General features: G+C 38.8%; 1 protein-coding gene across 1 annotated transcript in view; it reads right to left on the bottom strand.

Annotated features, from left to right (window-relative positions):
• The window catches only part of NRAP (nebulin related anchoring protein), a 47523-nt gene extending 26338 nt beyond the window's left edge, over positions 1-21185 (bottom strand). The window contains exons 1-17 of the mRNA XM_063405292.1: positions 20960-21185; positions 20598-20692; positions 19789-19876; positions 17336-17440; positions 16690-16794; positions 15898-16005; positions 14948-15052; positions 14302-14409; positions 13236-13340; positions 10382-10486; positions 8575-8691; positions 7116-7220; positions 6035-6142; positions 5228-5332; positions 2922-3020; positions 2302-2406; positions 622-729 (exon numbers count right to left, since the gene is read on the bottom strand). Of these exons, the coding sequence (XP_063261362.1) occupies positions 622-729; positions 2302-2406; positions 2922-3020; positions 5228-5332; positions 6035-6142; positions 7116-7220; positions 8575-8691; positions 10382-10486; positions 13236-13340; positions 14302-14409; positions 14948-15052; positions 15898-16005; positions 16690-16794; positions 17336-17440; positions 19789-19876; positions 20598-20692; positions 20960-21031 (1743 nt within the window). The 5' untranslated portion in view covers positions 21032-21185. The remainder of the gene's footprint in view (positions 1-621; positions 730-2301; positions 2407-2921; positions 3021-5227; positions 5333-6034; positions 6143-7115; positions 7221-8574; positions 8692-10381; positions 10487-13235; positions 13341-14301; positions 14410-14947; positions 15053-15897; positions 16006-16689; positions 16795-17335; positions 17441-19788; positions 19877-20597; positions 20693-20959) is intronic.
• Between the last annotated feature and the right edge of the window lie 5226 nt (positions 21186-26411).

Raw genomic sequence — 26411 nt, 5'->3', positions numbered from 1 at the left:
CTCATTCTTTAAGGCTTAGCCCTCTGAGGTGAATATGCTTACAAACTTGAATTCTTCTGATTAGCTAAAATATCTGCTCTTAGAGGCAAAGATAAGAAATCAATCCAAGCAAGGAATTAAAGTCTTGATTTTTTTAATGAGGTGGAATTTTAGAATCCCCACCCCTGCTGAACATTTCTCAGTTGCAGGAAAAGTATGTCCCTTTTCTGCCTCTCCATAGGTTAAAAATCTTGATCTAAGTTGTTTAGAAAGATTTTGCTTGGAATTTTTTTTTATATACATGTGTTTATGTTAAGGAAGCAGACTAAAGAAATATGTATTCTCTTTGTAGTAGACGATAATACTATTTTTGAGGCTATAAACAATTCAAAACACTGAATTTTACTATGGGTTGATTGTGTACATTTTGCTTTACTCTGTATACATCATCTTTAAAAACTAATTTTTGGAGAGTTAAATTTCACAGCAGACTCCGAGAAAGTTTCCAACTGTTCGTGAGCCATGGAGAAAGATGGACAGCCACATGCAGGATTTAAAAATCCAGATGAAGCTATGCTTTATTTCCCTGTGCTATAGCTACTTATATAAAGAATAATTCCCAGGTTACTAAATGTAACGTACATCACTGGCGAGATCCCTTGAAGCTTTGGCAGCAAGTAAAGGCAGAGAATCAAGTTTCATTTCAAAGCCCTGGCCCTTACTCTTCTCCCAGCCTTCTTTGTACTTAATCTGAGAAAGGAAAGACAGCAACATGTCACCAACACATAAACACCCAGGATTTTCAAACAAATGTGGAAATTACTCAGAGAAAAACAGAGGCATAAATATGCTCAGTCCACAAACTGGGACCTTCTTAAGTCACAGTTCATTGTCATTTTGAGCTAAATAATTGTCTAGTATTGAGTCAAAATTTTATTCTTGGAGTTCACAGGCACTTAATGTCCCAGAAAATCCACCAATAATTCTCAGTTTCAGATAGATATGGAGAGTTTTTCAAAATTGCCTCTGGTTATGTCTACCTATGCAAATAGTATAGCTCTATAGGAGGTGATCTATAGGCAGAAGAGCTAGTGCTAAGAACCAGACAACACACCACCCATTGCAGGATTTTTCTTTCTCACCCCCAAACTTTAACCAGTCAATCCCATGCACTGAATTGGAAGATGCAGCTCTTTACAGGAGCTCCTGGAGAGGATTCAAAAGGAATCCAGCCTGTGTGCACTGAGGTAACCCCATGGTGTGAAACAGAAGTCAGTGAAGCAGCCCTTGTGACCATGAGGTTGTCCTCAAAAGCACACTCATGAGCCACACTACCTCACAAACACCAGTGAAATCCATGGGAATCACATCCCTAACTTCTGAATGTTAGTGGAACTCACAGTAATCATTTTTTAAGCTCTTTTAGAAGACTTCACTTGAAATTCCACTAAAGGAAGATCAAATATGCCTTCATCCATACCATGCATGCACCTAATGAAGGCAGAAGGTTTTCATGAAGCCCCAGTTTCCAGATTTGGCTTTTTGCATGTTTATATTTTACCAGTATTTAACAATGAGCATGCATCCCAACACAGTACAGTCGCAGAGAATGATCCTCCACAACACTCTGCCAATGCAACTCAAATAAAACTTACAGGAAAAGCACAAGGCACAAAAAACTTGCAGTAATGACAACTCAAATCCATGAAAAATCGTGAAACTGGTTAAAAAATAGAAGTCACACCAGTAGTATCTGGAGGTTTTTTCCCTCATTTTGCACTCCTTTGTCTTGGGGTTTTTTTTCTCCAAAACTATCTATGACAATAGAGGCCTGGAAAATACTTTAAAAATTAAATAGAAATTCAGCTTTTCCTGCATGCACTTGGTTTTAACCCACAAGATTCTAAGTGAATCACTATTTATTTCCAGGAATTATGAATGGAGCAACAGTGGGCTTGATCCAAGTTGGCTGAAGTCCCTCTTTCTTTCCATTGACTTCAGTGGACTTTGAATTACTAAAACTGTGAAAATGTTCTGGTTCTTCATATAAATGTCACATCAGAAGCAGTCAGTTTTGTGAAGTGAATACTTATTTACTGATTTAAAGAAATTAATCTGAACATATCTTGGAAAAAAATTCTAGAGGTTTCACTGTCCTTGAAATCAGATCTCTGTCTATTCTGGGCTCCATGTTTCGTGTTGTTTAGTACAAAGCCAAATGATAAAGGCTAAATCTTCCAGAAGGAGCGTCATTATCTTTATATTAATTCCAGTCTATTAAGAGCATCATAAATGCCAGTATTTCCCCAAGGCTTGACTTACCTCACTGTATAATTCAGCATTGGCTTTTGCTTTCACTAGCAGTGGTACATCCTGAGGTAGAGTGTAATTTGTTTTTGTCTTCTCATACTGGGCTCGGTAGTTCAACTGCATTTGTTGAAAAAGTTGGCAAGAAGCTCAGTTATTTTTAACTTAATAAAAATATAACCTTAATATACTCTTAATATAATTAGACTGATTGATTGTTGTTAAATTTCAGGTTATTTGTGCCATAAATTATAAATATACTCATAGGAATATGTGATGCAAGTATGAAGGTAATTGAAAGCATTGAAAGTAGAAACTTATTCTGTAAATAAAAGAGCTACTGATTATCTTTAAGTACAAAAGATACAATTTAAAACCTTGCCTTAATAAACACACAGAAAATAATTTCTTAAAAAAGCACACTGATACAAATCTTAAAGGTGGAGACAAATTTTAGATCTACTGGTTTGCTTGCCACATTTTTGAAAATGATTTCATTCAATATGTATTCTTGGTTTGGCTATGAATCTGCTGAAGAACTGTCAAGAATAAAACACATAAAGCCACAAATGCTGTGAAATTAAATTATCTCATCATTCTAACAAACAATGGTGGCTAACGATGGCAGAACTTACATCACTGAGCTGCTGCGCATTTATTTTGGCTTGAGCAATTTGTGGAGTGCTGGCAACAGAGCTGTACTTCAACTTGTCTATGCTTTGCCTGTAGTTTACCTAATATACAATAAAATTAAAAAAAAAAAAAAAAAAAAAAAAAGATTCAGTAAAGGAAGAAATGGTCAGACTGGAAAATGTGAGACTGCATAGATTAAGTTTTGCTAACTAATACTCTGGATAAAATATTCCTTAAACCATAATAAATAGAGCTGAGAAAAAATGCCAGGATCTCTTGGATGAGATCTGAGTTAGTGCTCTGAAAGTTTCACAGTTTTTATCCCACTCTGAAAATTACTTCACTTATAATTCCTTCCTGTAAACCAACAAATTCTTACAAATATGCAGCACCAGCTGCAAATCATTGCAATAAAATCCCCCAAATCATTGCTATAAAGCTCATATTTTTAACCAACTCTTTGTCCATTTTTATGTTTATCAGCCAAGAATTATTGTAACTGTCTATGAAGAGATTTGTCCAGTGTACCACTGGGTAGAGCAAATGAACTCTCTTATATTTGGTCTTTATTGAGTTTTAATGTAATAAATTAACCACAGAATTTCCCTGTGGTCAGAGTTTTGTGTGGATGTTGAGAAAAGAAAAATACATACTTATAGTACAAAAAAAGTCATTTTAATGTCAGCCATCAAGAGGACTGGAACCCACTAAATTGCTAACACATTAATATGGTAGCAACAACAATAAGTTATAAAATAAATACATTAAAGCCCCAAATTATGCATGATAAAAAAAATCATATGAAGCTTCCTTTCAAACCTGTTGTTGCAAAAGGACTCATTGCTATACTGCAAACCACAATTATTATTCTCTGTAGGCCCTCATTAATATTCACTGTAGTTAATCACCACTTTGCAAACACTGCAAATCACATTCATAAAACTAGTTTCTTAAGAACATTTCTTTCCAGTAAAGTAGAGCATATTTCTGGAGACTTTGAGTCACTGAAACTATTTCAATGCAAACCTTCTTATCTCCTGTATCCTCACACAAACTTCCTCATTTTGCCAGAATGATTAAAGTTAGGAAAAAAGGCCTGAATTATCTCACAGGTGCAAAGTGATCAAGGTACTTGAAGTGCATTTGAGTGCATTCCTCAGAGACTGAAAGAATTTTAATTCCATGCAAAGGGATCATTTCTTTTCCGCTGAAACTGTGTATTTATTGCTACTTGTGATTGCTCAGTGTATGAGAGAGTTGTATTCCTAAAAGAGTTCAGAGTAAGCATGTTGGTTATTTGGGAGCACACAAGTCCTGGGACTAATCCAAAATCCTAGATCAGGACTGGTGCAGTCTCTGTGGACAATGGAATTACGTGTTTCACACCCTGATGCTATCAACTGTAGAGCCACTGGAACTGCTGAAATGTTTTTCACATTTTGAACATGAATTTATGCTTACTTTGAACTTTTTAAGAACACATCTCTCTCACACAGTAAGCAATCAAACACTGAATTTTGCTGTTTTCAGCTTTTACAAAGGCAAAGCTGAAATTACTGTTGTAGAGGCAATAGTTCATCTCAGAGTTGAAGTTTACCCAACATTTACTCAAAAAGATTGGGGTTCCCAATTCTAGCTCTTCATGCTACCATCCTTGTCCTGGAAGAGGTGTTTAGGACCAGATAAATCTCACATAATGTTATTGACCTCTTATGGCATATTTCTCCTGGTTTATTGCCATTTCAATGTAAATACGGGATGTATGTGCTCCAGGAAGTCAGAAATGCCCTGCAGAGCTGCTGCTCTCCTCCTGATTTTATAAGCAATGCCTGGTGACTGTGCTCCCAACTGAGGCACAGGGTGAGCTGCCAGTGGTAGAAGAGATCAGTCAAGTTTTAATGCTTGTGAGAGGTGAAAGTTTCACAGGGTGCACAGACTGCCACCCCTCATTTGCCTGAAGGACACACACAGCCACAGCAGCACACAAAACTCCTCTCCTTGCTCCACCAGCAGCTCAAGCCCAGGCACAGGGGGCTCCTCTTCCACAGAAATCCCTGATTTCACACCTCTCCACAATCTGTGCTGAGCTGAAGCAATGACAGGGCATGGCAGCACTTTCTCCTGCTCTGAGACCTCTTCCACTGCACTTTCTTGCTTTAATTTTGCTAGCAGTGGCTGTTTGCTCCTGTCATTAAACCATCATTTGACACATGCAATCTGTCACAATCCCTCCTACAGAGAGGTGATGAGCTATGCAAGTCATAGGGAAAAAACAAAAAAACAAAAACAAAACCATAAAATTATTTACATCTTTCAAAGGGACCAGCTTTCTTGTTGTCTGGTATGAGGGAGTGAGAGTAGCTGGGTAATTGTAGTCAACACCATCATGTTTGTAATCAGACTTATAGGCTATCTGAAACACAAGGAGAACAAAAAAAAAATCATTCTTTTTTTTCTTAGCTGTCATTTGTTTGAATAATTATCAGTCAAGAGGAAAGGAGAAACAATAATATTAATATTAAATACAAGAAACAAAGTAAGTTCAATGTCATGAGTGACAAAGAAAATGAAATTATTTGCATAGTTTAGCCACTAATTGATTCTTTTTCAGCTTCTCAATTAATCCAATGCCAACAGTGGGAGCATTAACTTAACTTCCACCTATGACACATCTCTTTTATCTTCCTGCTTAGTTCTCAAGCTTCTTACAGATTTGTAAATAATGTACTTGAAGGTATGGTATGTAATGAAATAGCTTCTTGACTAACCCAGTAAATTAAATTGGAATCCAGAAATCTTCATTAAAGACTGTTTTTTCCAGCAAAGGTCTGACCCTGGGGGAGGTGGCAAACAACTTTCAACATCCTACTGATGTCAAAGAAAACTGAAGGATCTCAGTATGTTGCCAGATCACTGAAATTTCTTATTTTAACTTCTTCCACACAGTGAGCCATAAAACAGTACAAAAGGGTTTCCAGAATTTCCCCTCTTCTCAACTTATCAACCCATCAGATCCCCAGTACAGTCTGATCTGAAGTTTTCTATCAACTTAATTGTAGAAAAACTGAAAGACAAGCAGGCAACAACCATAAAAGTGTGATTAAAAGGGACTCACATTGCTTGCCAAGCTGCCAACTTTCATGGCATGGAGCATCCTCTTGTCCATGCCAATGCCCACATAGTGACCTTTCATTTCATTCTGGTAGGTTTCTTTGTATTTAAGCTGTACAAAAAAAAAAAAAAAAAAAAAAAAAAAAAAAAAAAAAAAAAAAAAAAAAAAAAAATTAAAAAATTCTGAGCAAATATATTCAACTTTTCTACTGAAGAGTTTCAGCTTTTCAGAGTTTCCCTATTTTACTATAGGGAGACAAATTGTTACAGCTCTGGTCTACTAGTATTTCTCCAATACAAGAACTCATTAGTCCACAGCAGCCTTGGTACTTTAAAAAATAAAAGCTAAAACCCTCCATGAGCTTCTTGTTCTACAAGGTATCATTTACTTGCTCTTTACATCACCTGAGTGCCACACAAAGGAGATACATCTGCATTTCATCAGAAATAACTACTAGAACAAAGTCTCAGGGAGACAATATTCAGACATTAAGAAATGGACAAAATTGGATTGTTTTGGTGCATCTTTTGCCATTCCCAGCGTGGGGGATTTGACAAGAAAAATTGATCATTTGACCATCTCAGCTGCATGGCAAAATATTTCCTCCTCTGGGATTTCAGAGAATGGTAAGAGGCAGCATGAAACAAAATTGTATTTCATGAGGAACAAGAGATATCATTATTAACACTGATTATTTGCACACAGTAATTATGTTCCTCTCTGGCATGAACTCTGGTGCAGTACCTTCTGCCTACCTGTCCAGTCTGGAAAGGGACATGCACAGTGAAATAAGTAATAATTATGACAGACAAGAGTAACAACTAACTGCTACTTCTGCACATCAGCAGTACATGGTAAGGAACCTCTCTTCCAAATACCATACTAGTTCTTGTCATAATCCTAATTAAATGAGCCCCAGCTATACATCAGGACACACTAGGATAAGTATTGCACAAAACCAGGCTAAAATCAGTTATAATCACGTTTCCAGCACATATTTATCTGAAACAAACACACAGAGATGACCTGTGATTCCAGCAGCTACCAGGGCAAGCAAGCCACACACGAGGTACTGAAAACTTACATCACTGGTGAATTTTGAGATCTTGCTCATATTCTTGAATTGTGGAGTGTCACAGTAGTTCATGCTGTAGCCTTTGTTGTTTCCAAGATCCTTCTTGTACTCCACCTTAGTGACAAAAATGCACAATGGGAAGCTATGGTAAAACCCTAATCTGCTTTATCAAGCTCCTTCACACACTTTTTATTAGGCAGACCCACTGTTCAGAGATTTTGATACATGGCTTTCATCAGGTGGCATATGATGAAAATTAATATGGAGAGAATTTTCATTTACTCAATTCTCATTTTATAGGCAAAAAATATGCAATTTCATCCTCTGCAAAGTGTACAAGACAGTGCACTACAGGAGGAAAAACATTAAAAAAATGATATACAAAGAAATTCTAAGGTGAGTGTGGAGCAAATGTGTCATGTACCAGATTCCAGCAAGACCTCAGCAAGAGCTTTTTACTCTTACAGTCATTCCTGTTTAAGGAACATGTACTCAGCCTGTAACAGCTGCAGTGAAAGACTGAGAGATGAGAAGAACTCAGCTTGCTCAGTCGGGGAAATCAAAGGCAGAGAGAAGAAAATGGTGTATTTGTAAACCTCTGAGAAAAGTAACCACGCAGGGAGAAGAACTTTTTAAACTAAAGGGCAATGCTAGCACAAAACACAGTGCTAATAAAGTGGACAGGAATACATGTGGGCTAGAAATTGGAATAGGAGGATTATAAGATGCTGTGTCGAAGCAGCAGGAGCCAGGAATCATTGGCCCAGGAGGCCCCTTCCAGCCCTACTTCCAGGGGTTTTTCATTATTGAAGGTTTTATACTTTGACATCTCAAGAGTATAAGTTTTTAAACTGCCATGGGGAAGTTCTAGAAACTCACATTTATTAATAGTTTTATAGCTGATATGACACTATAAATAAATTAATAATTCAGAATCTACTGAGAATTCTCTTGCAATCTTCCCTTACCAAGCAGAAAAAGAATCAATTATCATTGACTCACAGTCTTTCACATGATGGAAGAAAACAGAAATCTGCATAAGCAGAATGGGATAAATTTTCTCTGTTCTTATTTTTTTGATTATTAGAATACACTTTAAGACACTCTAAGGTACACATCCAATTCATCCTAATGCATTATATCTTAATATCATATTAAAAGCACAATTCAGGTTTGGGGTGGGGTTTTTTTTCAGATTTTGATTCTTCATGTGGTCAGAATAGAATCACTCTGCTGGGGTTAATTTCCCACACTTCCACAGAGATGACAGGAAGGGCCAGAACGCAGCACCTGAAGATCTGTTCTTGAGCTTTTCCCTCCAGCTGCTGTGCTACATGCAGATGATTTTTGTTATGTACAATGAAGTAAGAACAACAACACTTTTTCAACTTGCAGTCCTCACCCATCAAACACAAATGTTTGTATGAGCTGCTCCCAAACTTGTTAAGAGATCGATTCAAGCCCTTACCTCGCTGACAAGCTTGTTAACACTTTGGGCTTGTTTAAGGACCAAGTTGTCTTCAGCTGTTAGGGAGTGAAAGTGAGCTGCACCTTTCATCTTGGAAAGATCTTTCTTGTATTTTATCTGAAAAGAAGCAGCGAGAATTATAAAATAGATGTGCACCTTTTCATCCTTACTACTTAGACTGGCTTCATGAGCCAGGATAATACCTTTCCTGTGCTTGCTTTGATAAGTAAATGGTATTTACTACTTTGAATAACCCAAATAAAGCCCCACAGCCCTTCACAGTCCCTCTCAAGACATTTTACTAGGTAGCAGTTTTTGTAATTTTTCGACACAGGCCAAACAGCACTGGTTGTTGTTCACAGCTTGAACAGATTACCAGCAGATCCTTGGCTGGAGCTTGTGTGCTCTTCTATTAATGAAGTTAATCCTCAGTATGTAATTTTAGTCAGAGAATTACAGATGGTCATCAAGGGCTCTGCAAACTTTTTCTTTTGTAAAACCCAGCTTTTTAGAGAAGCCGTATCTTTTTGTATTTTTAGTGTGTCTAAGGGACACAATATTTCTCCACGAAATCAAGATTGAAATAAGGGATTTTTAAATTTAATTTAGACATCAGGTTATTGATGTAAATTGGACTTGGATGGGTAAAAATACGTAGTATTTGAGCTTTTATGAATTATTTTACATGAACTGAAATGTGAAGTGTTTTGTTTTTATTTTCCACATCTTCACACATTTCCTCAGCCTTTGAAACCATAAGGCACGTTGGTAAGGTTCATTGCCATGAACCAATCCTACTCTATGTATTATAAATTAATGAGGAAACTACTGACCATTAGCACTTTCGAAACCTATGAAACTGTGGTCTTTATCTAGAAAGGTTAAATGTTTCATGTTCCAACGGGGGATCACTGAGTTTCTCATCAAACTGGGTTTGGTCACAGAGGATTTGAAGTGTTTTATATTCTCTCAGTGGTAAGCTCAGGTAACAGAACATGACTGACCCTTTCACTCCAGTTTATTGCTCCTGTCTAGTCCAGACTAACACAAGCTGAAGCACTCAACCATCTGTTAGCTGCCCAGAAGACAGACTGAGCTCATCAGCTCAGACAGCCCCACTGGGGACAGGTGTCCACACTACAAAAGTTGTCACTCACAGGAACCCTTCAGAGCAGCCACAGGGCACTGACCTGCAGACTGAGCCATTTCTTGTCACTGCCAGAAATGGTCTCCCCAAATGGGGCTGAGGCCCTCTAATGGGCTGGATGGAGGAATCACACACCACCACCTCTTTGCCAGTTCTTTAGTTTGACACCCAAAACCAAAAATCACAGCCCAGAAATAAGCCCATTTTGTGAAGTGACAATGGCATACTCTATGCTTCTTTTCCTCCATATGACTTGCTTTGTGCTAGAGGCAGGATACATCAAAATATCAAACCCAGTACAGTTCATTCATCCTCCATTTATTCACTACTGGGAATACCACAGTAGTCCACAGGATGATTAAGGCAGTTGAAGGCTTCATTAATAATACAGGTGCAGATTTGCCAGGAGGGTTAACCTAACAGTAGGGATCCCCATTAGTTGCTACATCCATCTCCTCCCTCATGCAAGTTGGAGCTGTGCCCCCTTCTGTTAATGGATGTTATTAATCCCCTGAGCCACCCAGTTCCCAGCAACGCAGAGAAATGTCACTTTTGTTTACTTCTCAAGTGCAGTTTTAGCATTCTCCTCCCAGGCATTGCTCTGACAAACTGCTGGTTTTAATTGTTTATGAATTGTATTGATTCAGGTTTCATACTTACATCACTTGCCAATTCATTTGCTTTCTTGGCATTTTGATAAGCTGGAGTGATCATAGCAGGAAAGCTTCCTTTCCCTCTGCGTTCCTCAAACTCATCCATATATCCCTGAAGAAAATTCAGAGTATTTACTCATCACACTTGAGCAGGTGGGGCCATGGGTTACTTTACAAAGCCCCACAGTCCTTGTTAGTAGACAGGTTCATGGCTTCAGTGATTTTTTTTAATGAAAAAATGACCAAAATATAAGAATAAATTGATCTGTTAAGTTACCTATGCCTCTGAAGCTGCCTACGAAAAGAAATTTAGGTAGCTGATTAGCTGTGGTCAGGATAGCATTCAAGTGCACAATGACATACACCCTTCTGATCTCACCTCACTTCTTACAGAGATATCTGCTTGCCTCTCTATTTTCCAATACATGTTTCCCTGGAATTTTACAAAAATAGATATTGGTTTGTTTAGCCAGGAGACTTGCTTAAAGTTAACAAGTTTAACATAGGATCAGCCTTCCTTTCTGGTGTTACAGAAGCTGTTTGATCTTTCCATGGCCATTTTTCACATGATAATTGACCAAAAATAATAGTTCTTTAGTGCAGTGATGTCCTTTGCAGAGGGATTAATAAATGAAGCAGAGATACCTAGATTTCAAAATGCCAAACTCCTTAGTGAACAAAATCACAGAATTCCATTTGTCTGATTAAAAAAACCCAATTGTTGTGGAAATAACACCCTTAAATCCATCTATGGATAAGTTTATGTGTAAATATTTGACAATTTGAAAGCCATTTAGATAGTTAAACAGCAAAATACAGGAGGTTTTTTTCAGATTGTAATGGACAATAATCATCCCAAAGCCTTCTAAGACAAGATCTGGGGAGAATATGGAGTACAAACAAGAACACAAACAAGTGAGATATAGTGTAATGTGTCTTCTCTGCAATATTTTGTAAATCTTTGGTAGTAAAGAGGGAGTTGGAGTGAAAATAGAAGTGCCATGAATAGAATGCATGTCAAGAATGCCATAGAGAGCAGACAGGAAGGACTACAAATATCTGGGATATCTCTTTTGTGTGTTCTCAATGCAAAACCATCCATTGTAGGTCATTTTATGCACCATCAATGTCACATTTTAAAATAGCTCATGCCACAAGTTTGTGAAAAATATGATGCCATAGTCACAATGGCATTAAATTATTCTACAAACAGGCATAGAAAAAAGATATAGTTGATTAATCAGCTGAGTTAGTTTCTTAAAATACAATTAATGAGTTTGAATCCTCCAGACCAACCCATCTTTTGCTTCTTTCTTAAATATATTTTAATATAATTTCTACTATTGTGCATATTTCAAAGTTTCAGAAAACTATTTTAGTAACTCTTAAAGTTGTTAAACATGAACAAAATAGATGTTCAGCACAGGAATTTTATGGTAAGATTCCTTAATTTTTCTCATGTTATATATATAAATATGTACATTTATATATGTATATCTATATATATCTGTCTAATGCACACTCAATTCATTGTTGATGATCTCAACAGTTAGAAATCTAATCCCTTTACCCATGTTAAGTCACAATTTACTCAGAAATACCCATTAATTTCTGTGACTCTGTGTTATTTGACTAATGATATCAGTATCCAATCTGTAAAGATTAAAACTAAAATCGAATTTGAAGTCCATGATTGAAGTTTCAAAGATACTTTCAAAGAAAGAAAACTTAAATTAATTCTAAAACAGAAGCATTCTAATGCTTGGAAATGTAATTAGGGCTTTTTCAAATTCATTTTATTTGTTTATTCCTATTAAAAGTTGTAGCAGTTCAAAAGACAGAACTAATTGAAGACTCATTGCTACAATTCCAAACTCATATTCTTCAAGGATGGTTTGCTTTCCATAGAATACTAAATGTAGATTTGGACAGAAATGAAGAAATGTAAAATACCAAAGGTTTTAGGAAATACAGTTCCTGTTCTTCATTTCTCCAAGTTATATGGACCTACTGAGGACCAGGACAAAACCCCCTAAGATTAACCATATAATTTTCTTTATACAACTCCGCTGTTCAATTCCTTTCAAATTCCATTTAGCTGCATTCAGTTCTATTTAGCTGTGCTATTTCCCTAACCTAATTGGAATAGAACTTCGGGTGCATTTTGAGCAACCACAAAACCAATTGTATTCCCTTCAAAATGAAACACAAGCAAAAGGAATGCCACTGACCAAAACAGGACTAAAGCCTGTTTGGTTCCACAAATACAAACTACAGCTTGTCAGGCTTAGAATACCCCTTTTGTAGAGGAGGTGGAATCTAAAAGATTGTGTATCTAAGACATTCAGTTCTGTTAACAAATGTTTAGAGCTGCAAAGTTCCTAAGATTTGTGAAAACACCCCTCAGGGAAAAGGCACCTACCTATCTGTCAACTTTCTGCCATTTCACTACCATTTCACATCACTTTCGCTTTTCTCCTGACTGAACCGTGTTCATGGAATGGGAATATTTCCTTGAGTAAACACATTTCAGTGTGATGCATAACAACACCACAATAGAAATGTACAGTGTGTACATCACACAGATAAAATTCGCCAAGGTCAGTCTTTAGGAATGGCCCTACCAAAAGGGTCAGGCAGTGGCAGTGCAGCCACCTCGCAGTCACATCTTTAGGTGCCAGTGACAGATACACTGCACTTCAGGAGCACAGTGCTGTTTGCACACCATCCTTTCCCCTGAGACCTTGTTTTCTCCCACAGGAAAACAAAGTGAAAAGAGGTGTCACTAGTTTCTAAAGCTTTGAGCAATCAGCTGTGGTAATGATCAACATCAGCATGGCTAACTCTCAGATGTCGCATACCTGTCCATATTGATCTACATTTTCTCTTGCAAGAGCAACATCTGCTCCAGCTGTATGGCTGGCTTTCCCCTTGATCTCTTTTTCATATCTTTGATGATACTTTACCTAACAGGAAAAAAGGAAACGAATAATCCGGGTGAGTTTAGTCTGGTACACAGATGCTGCACAATAAATAACAACCAATGACATGCACATGTTGTCAATAAAGGATTGTCAAAATCCCCATCGCCACCAAGCTGCTCAAGTCAAATATGCCACTTGAAGATATAAACACAGAACTAGTGGTGTATTTTTTAATAATGCACTAGGAACATGGGACTTGCCATTTCAACCCAGACCATTGGTTCAGTGTGTTCAGCACCACCAGTTTAACAGTGGCTAATCCCTGATGCCCCAGCAGTTTAAAAAAATAGAATTGATTGTAATGCAAATACACGGTGACCACAGAGCATTTTTTACCACAGGGTCACCTGAATTCCATCAATAAATGGGGTAGTTTCTGAAAGATGCTTTATCCCCAGTGATAAAGGGAATTTTAGGCAATCAACCTTCAAGTTTAGACCAAGATTTGCACTACATTTGCTGAAGTCAAAACAATGCCTGTAACCTGATGCTGCCCTTTAATCACCATGTGTGTTTGCTGACAAAAGTGAAGGGTTTTCCACAGATCAAAGGCAAACAAAAACATGTAATTGTTTTAGAGTCACTCGCTTTTACCTTCAAAATTACGGATCTCTTATTTTCCTCAATGACTCTTAATAATGTTTTAAATTCACTTCCTTTGAGTTATATGTTCTTCCATGCTTTATCTTCTCCAACAAAAAGAGCTTTTCTTTCAGTTTCCAATAACAAAGCACAATTAACTGTATATTTTGAAGGGATACTGATGACCTTTTATGGTGCTTATTAAAGAGTAGGGGGGTGTTGTGGTTTTGTTATGTTTGGAAAGGAACAGAAAGCCAATGAAGGTAAGTATGCCATGCTCATGGAATATCTGCCAGTAAAAAAAATTATGAGACAGTTTAACATTTTCTTTCCCAAAAGAGACTTTGCTGTGGACACTTACATCACTGGCTAATTCATTTGCTCTCTTGGCTATTTGATAAGCTGGAGTGATCATAGCAGGAAAGCTGCCTTTTCCCTTCCGTTCTTCAAAGTCTTCTGTGTATTTCAGCTGTAAAAATTCAAGACAGTTCAGGAGCAATTAGAGGAAATGTGTCTTGATTGCACACATAATCAATCTTTAAAGCTGCAAAGTCAGGCTGTCGTCTGCCAAAAGGAAGATGAACCATGAAGTCTGAATCTTTGCAATTTGGTCTTTAACTACACAATCCCACACCTTCTGCATGGCCCCTTTGTTTCGTTCAGTGTATGGAATGAAAAGATTTGTTTAAAGAAAATACTCAAGGTGTCTGCAAGATGCCTGCTCTATTTACATTAGAGTCAGGCAGGTTTTTCTTTATTTTTATGGCAGCCAATTGCTGGGTGAGGAACAGACTGGTTCCCCAGCTTCTGTTCTGACAGCCTAAAATGGCCTCAAATTGAATGCGGTCTTTGTAACTCTAAGTATTAAATGGTTAATGGTAAAACAAGTCTGCCTTTAAAACATTAATTTTTATTTTTCTTTGTGTTCCTATTTTCAAGTAATGTATAGATACCCTAGGAACCACTTGCAGAGCCGAAAGCAGATCAATCTATTTTGTTTTACTTACATCACTTGCAAGATGTGCTCCAGCCTTTGCATGAAGTATATCTGGAGTGTCTACAACAGAGGTGAACTTTGAAACTCTCTCTTCATGTCCACGCTTATATTCCACCTGAAGAGGAAAAAATATATATCCATATTACAAACAACAAGCAGCAAAAGTCTATTTCCTATCAGAAAATGAGAAGAGAAAGGCTTCAAGAGAAAATGAGCAACTCTGCACTCCCCACAGTCAGGCTATCCATATATTTAAGCCCAACTTCCTTTAAGTGAATACCAGAAACAGACAGAAATGGACCCAGATATTCAAATTTTCACTGGATTTATATGAGCCATACATTTGATTAAAATACCATGAGAATAGCCGTTAATGTCCCAAGATCATACTGCAATGACAATGTAAATAGTATCTGCAGGAAACAATGCAATACTTTAAAATCATGTTTATGGGATTTTTACTTATCATTTTCATGTGAATGGTTCTTTTTATAAATAAACAATTTTCTGTGCGTAAATTTAAAGCAGATTGTATATGAATTAATTTCAATATTACAGCTATTTGATGTCAAATAATAAAGTGAAAAATGTCAAATGTAAATACATAGATGAACAAAGCCCTAATGTGAAAGCAAAGGTAATGAATTAAAGGAGCATTTCAGTGAGGAAATTTCAGTAAAGGAACATTCAGAATCACAATGTTTTTCAGGTTGTGATAAATTATGGCAAAAGTTGCTACATTTTCCAGGAAATATCTACATTGTCATTTACTCTATATGATTGTCTTCCCAGGCCAAATAGTTTATTAACCCTGTTTTCTGCATCACGTTAACATTTTCTCACTTTGTAACAGTATAACAAATATTCACCATAGAATCTAACATCTCAAGTGAATGGCCTGAGCCCAGGATTCTCCAAATTCAGAAGTGTAAAACATAATTTAAAACCCCTGTGACTTACATCACTGCTTAGCTGGGTGGCTCTCTTAGCAACCTGATAACCTGGAGTGATCATTGCAGGGAAGCTGCCTTTGCCTCTTCGTGGCTCATATTCCTCTGTATATTGAAACTAGAAGATGAATTTGTTTATTAGAGAAGAATCCACTGTGCTTTAATGTGATTCCTCTTTTCATGCCTGCTTCCTAAAGGTATGTATCACTTTATTTAAAAGTAAACAAATTGAAGGACTTACACTTTGTAAGTTTGTTAGTTACAGCTGTTTCCTACATACAACGGAAAACATTTCTCATTTGTGTCAATTATCCACTGTTAATTGCCTGTGTTGATTAGGTCATTAACCCCTTGTATGGACACAGTCATAATTCAGAAGTGATTGTCATCAGTCGTGGAAATTCAGTCAGTGAAAAGTCTGGTCTGTGGAAAATGTGACACATTTTCCATCATGAGTTCTGCTCTACTGAGAGGAAGAGCACTGCCTGCTAGATCAGATCACCTCAGTCTGGTCAGCAGTTGAAGTGCTCCTGAGTTACATAAATACATAAATGTATGATGGCAATACAACTCTTACGTGACTTTAATTGCTTGCATGGCTAAGTATTGTTATTGACAGAAATAAACATGTCAGTCTCTCCTTTGGCAACATCTTCACAAAGAACAGAGTGTGACAGACCCTCGGGATATTCTTCCTGCAAAGCCTAGAGGTGACATCTTACCAAAGACTGACTTTGATGCATTTGTAAGTCTTCAGAATATGATAGACCATGAAAATAAAGCCAAACATCAGTCCACTTACATCAGTCAGAGCCTTCTGTGCCTGTGTTATCTTGACCATCTCAGGATCTGGGATTGTTCCTGGGTACCACGACTTTCCTTCCTCGTAGGCAGCATAGTAAGCATTCTACAAAACAGGAACGAAATGACTACCTATCTTCACCCTGCTTTTAACACTCAAACAGCTGATCTGACAGGAAAAAAAAAAAAAGGAAGCACACAGTACTGTGGAAGTGAAATTGTGCAGCACAAGGCCTACATTCCACATCCCTTCAGAGTGCCAAGGCAGAACTTGTACAGCAAGAACTGACATCAAGATGACAGGATCTCAGATCCTGGAGTGAAACTCAAATAACACCTCCTGGGAATCAGATCACCTGCTGTGAAGCTCCAGTGCCAGTAGAGAGGAGACACATAGAGTATGGCTGTGCATGCAGCAGCCCCAACAGCTGACTGTAGACACACTTCCTTCCTCACCCTCAGATTCTTCTATCCTAAGCTATAATTGAGCTGTTTCACCTCAAAAGTTTAGCCAAATGAGAAGCAAAGAGTTGTGGGTTTTTTAGCATTGAAATGTCATGGTTAAACCCCTAACAATCAGGACAGCCAGGGCCAATCCTTGGTGTCCTGCAGGCTGCTGGCTTGGAGACTCGAGGGATATTTCTTACCTGGGTAGCCATTTGTTGGGCTTTATAGACATTTTCAATTTCTCTGGACCTTACGTCCCACTGAAAGACTGATTTGAATTGTTCACTCTCTTCCTGGTATTTTATCTAAAAAAAAAAAAGATCATAACTATTTTAGTAGTTTCTTTGTACATATTAACACACACCCCCTTTGGAGAAGAATAAGAGGGGAGACAACTCAGGGGATGATCACATTTAGCCTTAAGGCCAAAACTCTGCTTTCTAGTCCACTCCCAGCTTCTGCCTAAGATTTCTGCCAGTGTAGGAGCTGCACATCTCTAAAGGAGCAGCATATTACACCTGAAAACTGGCATGACACTCTGAAATAATAATTTGCTCCTTAGATAATACTTTGGGGGAAATAATCTCTGAGAATTGAAATCCCTAAGAAATTTTAAGCAGGATGTGCCAATGCATTAGATGAAAAAACTATTACCAACTGAGCAATATTCTACTCTCCTATTTCCCTGCACAGTGTCCACCAGGTCTCATATCCTAACTGTGCATCTGTAAGTGACTACTGTATTTAGTCCTGGGTCATTATGTTCCTACTGCTACTTTTATCATGATAGCATGTAGAAATCCAACTGAAATCACAGCTCTGTTATACAATCACTCCTCAGCTGTAAAAACCCAGAGTAGGAAATTTAAACTGACTGGACAGAAATGTTACTGAGCACATGTACCATTATTCCCATTTACAAATAAGGCACAGAGGTGCAGAGAGCTGAATCATTTACCTGCTAATACAGGAATTCTGTAGAGAGAGACCTAATTTTTATCTCTGCATTCCAGTTGATGTCTCAACATAAGACTTATGTGAGAACATGGTGTTGGGATTGAAGAAACAGTCTATTTTCTGCATTAGAAATAAACTTGAATATTAAACAATAGAATTCTATAATAGCAAGTGAAGCCTTTTCCCAAGTTATCATTATTTTATACATCTACTAGGGAAAAATATTCCTGCTCTCAAAAGTATTTTTACAAAAGTACTATTTTTACAAAAGTACTCCCCTTTAAGCAGGTACTGCAGAATCAGCTTCTTTACTACCTTTAGCAATTTTCTCTCTGGAACAGAACCTCATTGTGTGATTGAAAAGGACAGAAGGTCTTTAAGGTGTATAAAACAAGGGAAAGTGATCTTTGAGCTATAATTTCTCTGGCTTGTGTACTCACATGCACTGGAAGTATCAGTCTCATATCACTGCCTAAACCAGAAATAGAACCTGCAGTAATCCCAAACTCATTCCTGAGCAGATCTGTCACACACAGTTTAAAGTAAGTGAGATAGTCATTGCTGAAATAGTTACAGCCCATGATACTGCAAAAACTGAGGCATAAGAATGCTGTACAAAATGATGAATGACACAGTGTCTGACTAAGGCTATTCATGTGCACCAAGATTTTACAGCTAATACAGGACATCAGAATGAATTTAGCATGTCATAATCTAAGAAATGCAAATTTCTCTGTTGATTTTAGCGATGGCTAATCACACCAAAGCACATTGCTTTGCCTGTGAAATATATTCACAATGAGTAAGGTTATTGCGGAATACAGAAAGACGTGGCGCTCAAGGAAACAGCGTTATGCGGAACAGTGAGATGGCCATCGCTGGCTGGTGGTTCCCGTATTTTCGTGTTTCACCCGATCGATCCTCAGGGGTGCGGGTTTGAGGCTGTGCCGGAAGAGCCAGCGCGGACCGCGGGGACGGCGCCGGGAGCGGCGGCCCCGAGCGCCCCCGGCGGCCGCGGGGGAACAGCAGCGCCCGTCCCAAACCTCCGGCCAAACCCGCAAAACCCCCGGACCGGGGCTGTCCCCAAACCTCCGGCCAAACCCGCAAAACCCCCGGACCGGGCTGTCCCCAAAACCTCCGGCCAAACCCGCAAAACTCCCGGACCGGGGCTGTCCCCAAAACCTCCGGCCAAACCCTCAAAACTCCCGGACCGGGGCTGTCCCCAAACCTCCGGCCAAACCCGCAAAACCCCCGGACCCGGCTGTCCCCACCGCGGGAACACACCACAAAGCGTTTATGGGAGCTGCTGCCTGCCTCCCACCCGGTTATCATTCATCTGTTGCCTCCCAGCAGTTTCTGATGAGTTCTGTTGTTCCTTCCAGGGGTTGTGCAACCCTGCTTATCCGCTGAGTTTACACAGCTCCGGGCAGTTTGGGTGAGCTGTGCTTCTGTATAGATTATCAGATACACAGGTGAGCAGCTCCCATCAATTTTTGCTTCCGAAAGCAGAAGCAAATCCAGATCTAAGATTTCTTTCACATTGAAAAAAATTATGATTCAAAGCCAGCTGAGATCTTACTGATCTAAAAGAACACAGGAAGGTAAGTAAAAAGCACATATTTGTACTTACGAAACAAGAGGCATAAATGTGTTATCAAAATGTAGAACAAACACATTTGACCCTCAAGCTTCTTACCTCACTTACCACTTCTGACAGTTTTTTTGCATTCATATTTATTGGTGTCTCAAATACACTTGTGAATGCATTGTTTTTTGGATTGTGCCTAGAAAAGGGAACGCGTAAAAGGATATTAGGAATGTACCCAACAGCCCACCAGAAAGGTTCTGTTCAAGTACTCAAAACACAATACCAGCCTCCACCCCTCTCTACACAACTTTTCCCCCACTCACAGAGAGAGCTTAGATTACATTCAAGTTATTATTGTAGGGAGTAGGTGCCTAGAGCAAAATTAATTTTAATGATCATCATATCAATGCTGTGTTTCTAATAACAAAAGAGAATAATAGAATAAAAAACAACTGTCATCTCTCCTTTTTCTGCTGACAAATTTGACAGGAATTGATCATTATAAAATAAAAACTTCCTAGAACAAGCCAACTCCAAATCTGCATTTTATACATTTTCCTTATGATTAGCTCAACCTTGTTAACCCTTAACCACTGATTTGGAAAGCACTGAATTTTGTGGTTGGTTTTATTTTATTCTCACAATACATAAATGGAATTTAATTTGATATCTTTGAACACACTGGCCAAATGAGGAAGCTTTATGTGTGGTAAAAAGAGCTTCCCATCATTTGTGATTCAGATAAATCCAAAGATATGCATGAAGGCACTGACAGTTCCTAATTTCACATCACACATGGGATAGACTGAATCCAAATGGTGATCTTCCATTATATGAAATTGACTAGCCAAAATAAACCTTTCCTTTTAAAAAAAAAGGGAAAAAGGACAAAAAGAACAAAAAGGAAGCACACTTACGCTTGACAGTAAGGCTTTTTCTCATAGCTTACAAAGTTGTTTACTGTTAACATCATCTTGCACACTTCACAGTGAAAACAGGCTTTATGCCATGTCTGGAAATGCCACAAAAGAGAAACCAAACAGACAAGATTTGTATTTCATTATTATTCTGCTAAGTTTAAAATCTCACTATTGATCCTTGACATTCATTTAATGAATTTGACTATTTTTTTCTTGAAATATATACATGTTATTAATTCATTTCAGTTGTGAACCCAGTTATAAGCACAGAACTTTTGGAACTGAGAGATTTGCACAGTGTTAGAAGTGCCAATCTGTACATTTATTATAGTCCAAAATGATAAAGAAAGAGAACTGACCTGATCTATACAGTTAATCTTCTCAGCAGGGTAAACCCCATAGCCACATCTAGCACACGGCTGCACATTCATCTTGAAATCCACAGAGTAAAAAATATATAGGTTTATACAAAAGGTTCAAAGAGTATGAAAGTGACTTTTTGGCCTGTGCAAAGCACACTCTAGACACTCCAGTCAAGGCCTTTTGCTGTGGTCAATGGCTCCCATTAAAGCTCTGAATTGAAGTCTGTTGCTCCCTTTGCTGACCTTCTGTTTCAAAGTCAGCTGCAGGCTGGCTTTTAAAGCTGCCAGTTAGTAAGAGCGGTTATTTTGGCAACTGTGTCAGTGCAGAAGGGAGGGCAGCAATATCTTTCTCTAAATAGAAGAATGAACTCACAGAAACAAATCACATCCATGTGAATGTTAGAGCCTGATCATTTTGTATTTCAGTTTTGCTGTCATAAGCTCAGGATGAAGAGAAAAGTATTGTCCTGGTTTAGGGCAAATTTGGGAAGAAACCTGCAATACAACCTTTAATACAGCAGCAGCAATGTACCACTAGTTTCTCCTCACCCTGATAAACAAGTGACCTCATGGGGGGAGTATTGTGTATTTAGGAGCAGCCTCATAGCAGGAGGTACCACCAGAGATCCAGGCCAGAGATGAGTTTGAGGCTTTCTGGCCCCTGTGTGGATTCTGAAGTTCACTGCCATGGTCACAGACAAGTCATTAATTTTTTCCCTTGATGCCAGCTCAGTATCACCTTGTATATTATGTCAGCAGAGCAGAGCACACTCTTTTTCTCACATCTTCCTGTTTGTTCCACCTGTCACTTCATCTCCAGGTGTAGGAGGATGCACTGTGAAACAGGCAGAGCCTCTTATCTCAAAGAGTTCCAAACATGATGGTAGCAATCCAAACTTCTCTCTCCTACAGGAAAAACTTCAGAAAGGAACCATTTACTTTTGAATAGAATGAACAAAGCAGCCATTTAACAGTGTTCACCACGAGTAGGCTGGAATAGATCAGAGTATAAAAATTCCTTCACCAGAAAATGATAAGGAATGTCTGATATTAGTATTCAAGCAAGCTATTAGGGTTGTGAAGTCTGCTCTGAACAAAAGAAGCTATTAATTTCTACCAGCTACAAATGGTCAGGATTTAAGATTTATGTCTCACTCAGTCATAACACCTCCAGCTGCAGAGCTCCATAACCCTGAGACACAGCTAAGAGTTATCTCAATCTGAGTAAAAGTCTACTCAGTCATCCGTGCATCTGGTCCACTGCCTGCAGCAGTCCTGGGATATTGCTAAGCACTTCCCTTTTCTATAAATTGCAGACAATTCCATCAAAATAATTTCTGTCTAAACCTTCTGGGTATGCTAAGAGAGCCTCCTATTCATCTCTCTATTGAGATATGCAGTTCTGCTTAACTTATTATTGCTACTTTTACTGAATGCTGACAATGTACTGGCACAAAGTTCTGTCAGCAACTGGTGTGCTGAAAATAGAGTCTCTAATCTGAAGAGCAGTGGTACAAAGTGCTGAAAACATTTAAGGCCTTTCAAAGTAACTAATATCAGCATATAAACAGATGAATTTTCATATTTTAAAAGTGTCCCCAGAACATAATTTCTTATATTAAAACAACTGCTGAGTTACTTCACGTTATTCTTTTTGGGATCAAGAGAGATTTATGTCGACCAAGTTACATCACAATAATATTTATCCCGCTCACACCTGTGAACCAAAATAGTTTGGAAGGCTTCCAGTTCCCTTCTCACACAGCTTTGCATCTTGTCCCAGATTGCCATTCTGTTTATGTAAGTGACTTACATTAGGGTCACAGTGGCCAGGATGTGCCCCCCTTATTTAGCACTTGGCACACTTCCAGTTGTCACCTCTTTGTGTCCATCCACTCCCAGAGTCACCACACTGTGTATTTTCTAGACAGTCTTGGTTGTCTCCATGCTGTCTGAAGCCATGCTGGAGCCTTTGCCTCACACTTTAACAAGAATAAGGGTGCATGACCTGCTCCTGCGCCTTAAGTCCCTCCTGAAATGAGTTCAGAGAGGTGGTGAAAGCAGGACATCCCTGAACCACACAAAACCATAAAGATTTGGCAATTACAGATCAAATAATCCATCCAGGAGTCACCTGAACACGGATCATCTGGAGAGGACTCCAGCATGCTCCATCATGCTGTCCACATGCACTGTGAACCCACAGAGCACACAGATGTGCCTGAAGGGAATGAGACCCTGTGTTCCTCCCAAGAGGCCTCTCAGACAGATAAAGCCCTTTATTTCACAGATAAACCCTACTTCATTTCAAGATATACAAAGCCTGTTGGGTTGTGGGCTTTTGGGGTTTTTTTTGTAGGTACTGCCAGCTTGGCTGGAAGTCAGCAAATGTATTTTCCAAGTTCTCCTGCTTCTCCCAAGTCACAGCATGTTCAAGAGAAGTGTCCTCTACAGCTACTGTCTTTCCCAGCCACACTGCTCCCCTCACACCCATTGTACACCAGTTCTGCTGGAGTCTCTTAAAGATTTTACTGTTTTTGAGAACCCAAAACTGTCCTTTTCTTCACCAGCCTGGATTAAAGCCAAGCTGCTAACAGAAAAGGGAGTTTATTAAAAAACAAACATTGAATGGTCTCATTACAGAGTATGCCCTGCATTTTGATCATGCAAGGAATTAAATCACAAAACCATTGCAAGTTTGTTATCTTGACAAATCTTAGCAAGACATTTTCTCTTCAGTTAAAAGCTCATTGTGGTTTTTTCCTCCTTTAGTAAAGGCCTCATAAAAGATTTTGATATCAATGAAAATCTTAAAAGGCTTTACTTAACAGTAGAACCTTAATCAATGTGGTTTAAAAGTACTGTGGTTACACATAAAGTACAAGGAGACAGCACCTTGAAAGTGCAAATTAGTGGGAAGAAACATTGTTACCTCTCTAGCCTCCTTAAATTCGTTGAATTAACTGCACAGAAAACTTGAAGCATGCCTGCATCCTCAATCTGATTACAGAAAAGCACATATTAGTTACACAAAGTAACCTCTTAAGAGACATTCAAGTCAGGGTCAACTCCTCTGTCACTCTGAGCTGAAGCTGAGCCCTTCCAACCACATGAAGAACAGGAAACCAAACAGCACAAATTATGGCAACCCTCTGTTTGTAAAAGAACCCCAAAGGTGCTGGTTCACTACAAAAAATGGGAGTTTTATGCACTGGTAAAAGCTGACTGTAAAATTTCAAGCACCCAGCCAGCCCTGTCTATGTTCACCTTCTCTGAACCCTGTGGTTAATTAGTTACCTGGGCTCAGGACCTTTGGCCTCATACAGTCTCTCCATGCTAATCAAATTTAGCCTAGTAGCAAATGCAGCTTGGAAAAATATTGAAAGAAAACTGGAAAAGATTTATCAGCACCAAAATCTCCCAAGACTTGAATAAAATCTTCTAAGGAACCACCTTCCAAACTTGTGCAGTTCCTTTTTCCATATTTGCTGTTTTGGAAACCAATCAATAACTGTTTATATTTCATTATTAAAGTGTTTATGCTTGCACTTTCCCCTCGTTGCCAGGAAAACCTGAGAGTGTAGGGGTTTTGCAAATGCTTCTAAAAGAGTGAGATAAAGTAAGAGAGAAGTCTAAAAAAGAACCAAGGGGCCAAGAAGATATCACTGTTATGGAGCAGAGAAAGAACTGGTGAGGATGTGCTACAATCTAAGCTAAAAGCTTGAAGTGTGAAAAGCATGTAGAACGGAGCTCGCATTACCACCAGTGTCCAAAAATGCCCATTTGTTGTGTATCATAACCCAAATAAGACTCAAGTTTAAAACTCATAAAATATGGCATGTGCAACAGACCATCTCTGCCTGATTACAGAGAAACCCCAACAAAACACATGTATCAAGCTGACTGAGGTGCATTATTCTACAGAATTCTAGAAAGTTGTGGTGTCACCTAATCACTCTGCCCTACCCCCATATTCCTCACAGCATATCAAAACCACCTATCCTTTCTTGCAAAATACACGAAAATCTAACAACTGTTGTTTAGAAGGGAACACATTGTGAATTATTCAAATCCTCCACACCTGCCCCCAGGTCTCACAAAACCCCACCCTTGTTTTCACAGATGTAGTGCAGAACACAGGACACAGTTATTTTCCAGACAGGTTCTTCTCAGTTGCCATCCACATTTCAGTTTCCCAAAGGCATGCCCCATTTCCATCCTGCAGCTGCATGCACACCTTTTTTTCCCCCATGCAAATATCCAGTCAAAGGCTCCATTATTGATGTTTTTAAGGAGGAGAGTGAGTCTCCAGGGCAAAGGAGAGGAGTGGTGATGCTGTAGGAATCACATGGCTGGTTCTTCCCCCTGCCCACTAATGTATGCAGCCAGCTGTGCCATATTCCACATGGGAATTTTTTTCCTTCCTGACCCTTTCCTAGGTGACAATCACCTGAAACAAGATACTTCCTTCTATTTCTACGATATTTCTAATTTTCCCCTTACTCCATATTGAAAACTAGCAAGATTTTCTGAAAAAGAAGTCTAGAACCTTGTAAAGCATTAAAATTAACATGTATTTAAGAAAGGTATTGCAGCACACTGAGGAATCAAACTTTCTCTTTGTGAATGCCAGCAACCAGTGTGAAAAGAAAATAGAAATAGAAGTTTCATCAAATGTTTGAGTCAGAAACTCCCCATAATCAATTCTAATAGCAAACTCCTGAAAATTGGCAAGCATTGTCAGACCACTTTTTTGATAGCAATACAATAATGTTGAGAAAAAAGCCATTTCTAGGTCTGCTAATTTGGCTGTGGTGATCAGATTGCAATGGGTAAACATTTTCATCAATATATAGAAAACAACAGTTCCTGTATTTCCTGGGTAACATCCTTAGGCATCATCAGAAAAGCATATTTGGATTGATTTGAGTTTCAGAACTGGTAGCACTGCCAGTCACTGCTGATGATTACAGTCTCCTCTCCTCTCCTCTCCTCTCCTCTCCTCTCCTCTCCTCTCCTCTCCTCTCCTCTCCTCTCCTCTCCTCTCCTCTCCTCTCCTCTCCTCTCCTCTCCTCTCCTCTCCTCTCCTCTCCTCTCCTCTCCTCTCCTCTCCTCTCCTCTCCTCTCCTCTCCTCTCCTCTCCTCTCCTCTCCTCTCCTCTCCTCTCCTCTCCTCTCCTCTCCTCTCCTCTCCTCTCCTCTCCTCTCCTCTCCTCTCCTGATAAATGTTTATAAGATAATTGATCTGTACATTTCCAGTGTCTCGGCAGTCCATGGTGATCCATTATGGATTTGGGAGCGACGCTGTCTCCTTGAAAAGAAGCAGCTGACAGATGGCATGAGAGGAGCCATGGGATTCTTTTGGTTTGATTTTCAGGAGAAAACTTTGGCTAAGCCTCCAGCCAGGATCCACAGGCACAACCCCAGGAAGCAGGGAGCAGTGGCAGCAG

Source organism: Prinia subflava, chromosome 9, assembly GCF_021018805.1.
Source record: "Prinia subflava isolate CZ2003 ecotype Zambia chromosome 9, Cam_Psub_1.2, whole genome shotgun sequence".
NCBI classification, from domain to species: domain Eukaryota; kingdom Metazoa; phylum Chordata; class Aves; order Passeriformes; family Cisticolidae; genus Prinia; species Prinia subflava.
The sequence above is the reverse complement of the archived record's forward strand: the minus strand, read 5'-3'. Positions and strand labels throughout refer to the sequence as shown.